We start from the raw sequence: 7,699 nt of genomic DNA, 5'->3' as shown, positions 1-7,699 counted from the left end.
CTATGATGCTTATATCGACTGATAAAGCCCATTTAATGAGCTGATAACAGTCAAATCGGGTGGTAGCATCCAGGAGTGTCTTCTTTGGTCATATACAGTATGTTCACACTTTGGGTCAGAATATGTGCCGAACAGAATATCATTGAGGTTATCTGAAGAAAAACTGGAATATACAGTTGTTGATCATCTGCATAAAATCAAACGCATAATGTTGCTGATAAGATGAAGAAAGTAGGCCTATACAGAAAATAAAATAGGGCCAAGCATGCTTCCCTGAGGAACTCCATCATCAATATCACACACAACTTTTGTACTGAACAAAACTAATCAAGCACTCAATACCAGAGATATCAGGTCCCAGTCTCAGGTCATTGTTTACCATATAGGTCAAACATTTATATATGATTATATTACTTGCATTTAAAGATAAAGACAAGTTCTACAACTCTAAAGCTTGTAACTCCTCCATGGTTATACTGTATGTGTGTGGTTGTCGTATACATCAGACTGACAGGTGATGTAAAGATAAAGATGAGCTGTAGAGGAACACCGTGTCTGTACGTCAGGACATCAAGATCTCAGCTGAGTGTTTCTCCTTGGAAGTGAAGTGGAAGAGTTGATGGTTTGCAGCTATAAAGGTGCGAATGTGACAGTTATATAATACATATCATAACAGGGGTGAGTAAACCGAGAGTCACCTCCTCCTAACTTTGGTTATGTAATGCGACATCGAGGCCTCGCTGAAAAATCAGTCATGATGAAAGCAGCGGTGACACAGTCACCAGAGATTTGCTGCAACGGTGTCCGAACAGGCCGCACACATGGCAGGTGTGTTACATTCTTTACATTTCATTTATACAGCATGTTTTACAAATTAGAAAGCAAGTTCCTGTGTTTTAAATGAGCATAAAAACAAAAATTATTGAAAAGAGGAAGCAGAAACAGAAACATTTCTGGCAACCAACAATGTTTTCTGAAAGATTTGACTGATCAGTGTGATCAAAATGCATGTTTTTATGAAGCGATCCTTCACCTTTAGTCTGTAGCATAATGAAAAAATATTCTTTCTTTGGTTTGTGAAAAGTTGTCTCCTGTTATGAATGAATGTCGGCTCTGTAATTGTTGTTGGAAGGCATCTCTGTTTGTCAAATATTAATTCTCTGATGGTAAAAAGGGATGAGATTGCTAATTTTACCTGCAGCCTGTAAAACATTGAGAGTTGAATATATATAGAATTATATATGCCGTATCTGCTGCATTAGATGTATTAAGAAAAATCAACTAACAGATGACGGAATGAAAAATTATTTAAAGGTCCCATATTGTAAAAAGTGAGATTTTCATGTCTTTTATATTATAAAGCAGGTTTAAGTGCTTTATAAATACCGTTAAACTATCAAAACGCTCAATATACGGAGAAATACACACAGACAATATTCAGAAATTATTCGTTTGAAACAAGCCGTCAGGATTTCTGTCCATTTGTGATGTCACAAATATACAAATTACACGGTTTTTAAACATAAACATTCTAAATGTGTCCCAGTTTATTTCCTGTTGCAGTGTATGTAAATAACATCAGCTGACAGGAAGCAAACATGGACCCAAGCTGTTGCCTAGCAACGCAATTCCGTTGCAATTCCGTTGAAATGCACTAAAACGGAGCGTTTCAGACAGAGGGGTAAATACAGGCATATTCAGGCAGACAGTATGAGGAAAATAAAGTTTTTTTTTAACATTACAGCATGTAAACATGTTCTAGTAGAAACACAAAATACAAGTATGAACCTGAAAATAAGCACGATATGGGACCTTTAAACTTATATAGAATTAATGAGTATTAAAATGATTCATTATTTTAGTGTCACCTGACTTTTCATTTAGTTTTCATCATGCCTCGACTCGATTTTATACCAACATTGCCATATTCAATACAGCTAAAGTACAGTAAGCCTTGTCACGAATAATAAGATCATAGTTATTAGACCAGTTGACACTCAAATGAATACACTGTTGTTTTAAATTAAATCATATTTTATTATGACTGAAGAAAAAAAAAAGACATACTGTAGATGTAGAGCCACACACAGAGCCGACTGCAGCCCCTCTTTCAGTTCACGAGAGACGCTGAACAACGTTGATAAGATGTTCCAGTAGAAAAAGAAAACGTGTGATGGAAATGAATGTGATATGACAATAAAATAATGATGACAGAACAAAAAACGAACGCTGCGTAAAGACCTCAGTTGGCTGAATCAAGTAAGTAAGTGCATGAGGTGCAAACTCTGAGGCCATTTATTAGTGAGGTGAACTGCTATTAGAGTTTGGAGTCACACATCTCAAACTGATAACACAAGAAATAATTAATCAGGGCGTACCAATTTACATAACAAAACATGATGTGATTCCTTTAAATAAAAAATTTAAAACAGTGCACTGAATGCCCTAAAGCATAAACAACTGTCTCCTAAGGTGCGGCAGTGAATAAGATACGACTCTCTATATGCTCTACTATCAGAATATAGTTGTGCTATATGAAAAGATATGATGAGCGACGAGAACAGAAAATAGTTTGATGTACAGGAAGTAAAGAAATGAGGTCTGAAAGGGTCGGCAGGGAGGCCTAGTGGTTAGAGACGCTGTCACAGGTTTGATCCCCACAACCAGCCGATTAGATTGTTATCAGGCTATTAAATAGGCGTTATCGGTCGCTATAATCACCATAGATGTGGGTCAGTAGGGACCTACTACGCCCAATAGTAGGTTTTATCATCTATTCACATGCTAGATCACCGAAAGAAGGTATAAAACAACAAGACAGCGACCTCTAGTGACCGTTATGACAGGAGCAGAAGCGGAAGTCAGGTGCTGTATATAGAGAGCCAAAGTCCCGCCCCTTCCAGTGGACCAATGGGACCTTATTTCGGAAACTGTAGTCAACGGCGAGAGACAAATCATTTTTTGATCCCGTTTGAGTTGTGCCACGAATCACACATATGATGTTTGTCAATTTAAAAGATCATTTTGCGAGTCAAGAAAGTTTGTTGTAAAACTGTCGAAGTATCAGACTGTGAAAATGTGTAATTAGAAAGACGACACACCCTAAAGCGCGTCTCTCTCTCTGAAGCTACAATGCCTGTGTGTTTTGCACTGGGATGAACTCACACCATCAATAAGGTCCCTATAGAAAGCATGAAACTCCTGTTTCGTTAAACTTAAAGTGGTTTTGTTACCTAAACTTAAAGAAGCTTTTTTGTTTGTGTTCAAAACATGACGTTTGACATCTTAGAACGTGTTGTTTTAACTTTCACTTTCATTTTTACAGCTTAGTAGGCATAGTAGGCCCCTACTGACCCACATCTATGGTGCTTATAGCGACCAAGAACGCCTCTTTAATGGCCTGATAACAGTCAAATCGGGTGCCACAACAGCTACAAGTGTCTCGTCCTTCAGCCAAACATTTAAGCCGAACCTGCTCAATCATTCTCGATCAAAACTGTCATTTAAGTGCCGTCGATGTGAGTTTTCTCCTGGAAGGAAAGAAACAGAACAGAAAGTTTGGCTTGAACCTGAACTTCAGTTACAGACACACAGGAGAAGACACTGAGAATATTTCTGATATCTTTCACTGAAAAAATAAGCTTTCCCAACTAGTGAAGTGTCCAAATATATATATATATATATATACTTACACACACCTTTTCATTTCACTGCAGTGAGTATAATACTTACAACCAAAGGTTCCTTTTCGGAAAAAAGTGTATTTAAGATTATTCAATAAAATATTTTGGGGTTATTATATACAATCCCTCTTAAAAACTCACAGTGTACTTTGTCCCTTTTCATATTAGGACATGAAAGTCTGTCAAATACTGAATTTAATATTATGATATTTAATATTAGAATTCAGAGGTGCAGAGAGATCTGCACACGTGTCCTCCAACAGCAACAGTTTCAGAGTTTGTGTAACGAATGCTTCTCGAACAACCATTAGCATTACTTCTCAGTGACATCAGTAACGATGTTAGTCCTTAACGGTTTGTGCTTAGCTAATGGAAGTTGGAGTCTGGAGGCTCTTCAGTGCCAGAAAGAAGCAAACATCAGGAGCACTGCGTCTCTTTAGGACTGGACTTGTGTTCCCCCCGATGTCCTCGGCTAATTTATTACCACAGAAGAAGAGCCCTCCCGTGGGATTTGACCGTAAAGCATGAAGTCCTCCAGGTTTAGATGGAGCTCCTACGTTTATTGAGTCTTCTGTAGGTGTTGATGCTGTGTAGACCCGTGGAAACGGAGCTGATGCCCGAGTGGCGCTGCAGGCTGCACACGCAGCCGTTGGAGTGCAGCGGGTTGGAAAACGCCTCTCCCTGCTCCATGTAGGTGTCTGAGGTGGAGAGGTCACGCGGGATGATCATCGGTATGGAGTATTGCAGCTTCTCCCTGCTCTTGTACCAAAGGCAGGAGCACATGGATTGGAAGTGGAGCACTTCGGCGTAAACGTTACGCAGACCCCGGCTCGCCGCCCCACCCCCGCTACCTCCGACTCCGCTCCCTCCGCCGCATCCAGTCGGCGTGGACGAGGAGGAGGCCTCGTCTATGGAGCAGTGGATGTGTCCGCCCGCCTGACCATTGTGAGCGAGGAGCGCCCTCTGCTCGGCGTCGCGCTTCTCGTCCTCGGCGTTCATGGTCATGAACCGCAGCACCGCCAAGTTGAGGAAGGCTCCGATCACCGCCAGGCCCGTCAGGATGTAGATGAAGCTGAAGGCCACGTACTCCGGCTTGGTCTGCAGGGCCTGCTTGCTCTGCAGCGCCACGTAGTCCCCGAAGCCGATGGTGGTGAGCGTGATGAAGCAGTAGTAGTACGCGTGAAAGAAGCTCCATCCCTCGAAGTGCGAGAAAGCCAGCGCCCCCATGCACAGCGTGCTCATGCAGGATATGAAGCCGAAGGTCACCATGTTGACCATGGAGACCTCAGTGCGCCTCATGCCGACGCACTTCTTCAGGCGGTGGAGCAGGAACCTGACGAAGGTGTTGATCCGCTCACCCACGCTCTGGAACATGACCAAAGTGAGAGGGATGCCCAGGAGGGCGTAAAGCATGCAGAACACCTTCCCTCCATCTGTGCTGGGGGCTGCGTGGCCGTATCCTGAGGGGAGGAAGGAGAAAGGAGCAGGGTTACTAGGGCAGAACTAATTAAATCTGCAGAGCAGAGGACAGGGGTCTGAGGAAAGAAGGCTGCAGGCGGGGAAAGATATAGTCAAACCCAAAGCAGACAGATAGATTTGTATTCTTTGAGCAGCACTTCTTATAAATTCAAAGACTCTTCATTTCACAGCGGCAATTGAAGATGAGAATGCGCAGCAGTGTGGCGGGAATGGCCAAGTATTGATGTCGCGTATGGGAGAGCGAGCCTGAATAATTCATTGACAATTGGTCTCTGCAGAGTGACTTCAGCTAATGAGTACATTTGCACCTAATTAGTCCTCTACATTTTACCAGATCAAACAAACAGAACAGTACAGGAAGCAAATATTGGTCCTTATTTTGTTTATTTAGTAAAATCACTCTTTGTCCTTTGGATTATAAACTCCCTACAGCAGAACAGAATAAGTCAGCAGTGTGGTTTGTGTTTGCTCCACTGAGTATACAAATCTCAGAGTTAATGAAGCAGCAAACATGTCATGTCAAAGTTTGAAGAAGGAGCTTTTCAGTAGTTTATTTCCCATAAAACAGACAAAGCTAATAAACCATTTACTATACAGATGTATTGTATTGTCTGTGGTTGAAACGGCCGTGTGGAGAATACTAGCGAGTGCTCACCACCAGCCAATTTCAGACACGGCATGACTCATCCCGACTCTGAGTGATTCTGTATGCACTCACACTGTAGAGCTCATGAATTTCAGGATGGATTTGAGCTTCCTTCCGGCACATTTCAGGTTAAGCGCCAACCTTTTGTCTCATAACGTCATCCCTCTCTCTCTCGCTCCTGTTGTCCCACAGGATATGGCGCCCTTGCGTGCAACATCATTACCGGCTGAGATATATATTCCCCACCATGCGGACCTGTTGCGCACATGCAGGAGCCGAGAGATGATGATGATGTCCCCGATAACAATGGGATCAGCAAATGGAAAAGGTTGACCAATAGTTTGAATGTAATTACTCGCGGGGGTTGATTTAATTCTTTTGGGCTCTGGTTTTATTGTCACGCTGATCCTGTGCGGTTGAGCCATCTGTCTGTCTGGTGCCAAATCTGTTTAAAGCGTTCCCAGTTGGGCCGCCAAGATGAGAGCCATTACAACTGATGTATCTCCTTGTGGAAGGAAAAACCTGACCCCAGCAAAGAGACGCTTCTTAGCAGCGTTGTCTATTTTTAATCTCATAACTACAAAGACATTTATCCCATTTCCTGATGACAGATGAGTACTCTATTCTGATTAGTAGTTGATTTATTATCCATTTTAGTCCATTTTACCAGAGAGACTGATTCCCTTGGTGTTTTCAACTACTACAATTGAACTCTCAGTGTTGGTCAAGTTTGCATTTCGTACTACTACGACGTGGGAAAACTGGACAATTCAACCATTTATCCATTACTTAAAGGAACAGTGTGTAACATTTCGGAACGGACAAACCAAACACTGGATCTAGACAGAGCCTTTCACGATTTTACGTTACCTGAATGCCACCGTATAGTTCTCCGACACACTTGTGAAACTGCGGTAACGTGAGCCGCAGATTGCAAAAACCGTGGTACCGCCAGCCGCCATCAGCCGTCATTATGGTGAGGATGGTCTCTGAGCGAGGCGAGCGGCGTTATCACTGTTTTGCACTTGACAGCTCACGTTACCGCAGTCTAGGAAAGGGAGGAGTGAGCGGAGGGTTACTCAGTTGGTTGCAATCTGCAACCACACCACTAGATGTCGCCAAATCCTACACTCGGCACCTTTAAGCTTTCTGTTTCATTTGTTACTTTTAGCTATCCATTAGACCATTAAGATAGTTATTTCAACTGTTTATTCAATACTTTTATCTATTTCAACCATTATATCATTAGCTAATGGCCAATCATGTATACTTTTAACTATCAATTGCAGCCATTTATTGGTTACTTTTAGCTAGTGAACCATTTATGCATTACATACCTAATTGTCCCAACGGTTTATTGATTACTTTTCAATACTTTTTTTTGTAACATTACTTTTAGCTAACTATTTCAACATCTCTTTCACTCGCTAACTAGTTTTCATAATTTCATATTCCTATTTTCTTCGAATTAGTTGAGCTACTCGTTGAGCTACTACTTTTCAATATACCATATACCAATGTGAATCACTGCCGAATGATATATGTTCAATTCTTCAACCAGTACAACAACAACAACAGCAACAACAACCAAGCACCTCTGGCCTTTATTATAACCGACCACTGGCTTGCTTTTTCTCCAGAGTGAATACGGCTAATCAGAAATGCATAAGTCTATATGGTCAGTGTGCTCCTCCACATTCCAGCTCAGGTCTGTGAATATTAATGTGTCCTATTGATCCATCATGAATATATATTAAAATCACAACTCTCTGGAGAAAATTTGCATTATTGCTTCAATTTGAGAAGGTACAACTTTCCCCTCGAGCTCCGCATCAGAAAATATTATAATCTTGAATTGCATTCACTTCAACATTGCACAAGTATTTACTTC

General features: G+C 41.6%; 1 protein-coding gene across 1 annotated transcript in view; it reads right to left on the bottom strand.

The window, feature by feature from the left end:
- Positions 1-3,048: 3,048 nt before the first annotated feature.
- The window catches only part of kcnk3a (potassium channel, subfamily K, member 3a), a 40,135-nt gene continuing 35,484 nt past the window's right edge, over positions 3,049-7,699 (bottom strand). Inside the window, exon 2 of the mRNA XM_037750723.1 lies at positions 3,049-5,143. Coding sequence (XP_037606651.1) covers positions 4,224-5,143 — 920 coding nt within the window. The 3' untranslated portion in view covers positions 3,049-4,223. The remainder of the gene's footprint in view (positions 5,144-7,699) is intronic.

The sequence above is a fragment of the Sebastes umbrosus genome, chromosome 18, assembly GCF_015220745.1.
Source record: "Sebastes umbrosus isolate fSebUmb1 chromosome 18, fSebUmb1.pri, whole genome shotgun sequence".
Classification (NCBI taxonomy): domain Eukaryota; kingdom Metazoa; phylum Chordata; class Actinopteri; order Perciformes; family Sebastidae; genus Sebastes; species Sebastes umbrosus.
The sequence above is the reverse complement of the archived record's forward strand: the minus strand, read 5'-3'. Positions and strand labels throughout refer to the sequence as shown.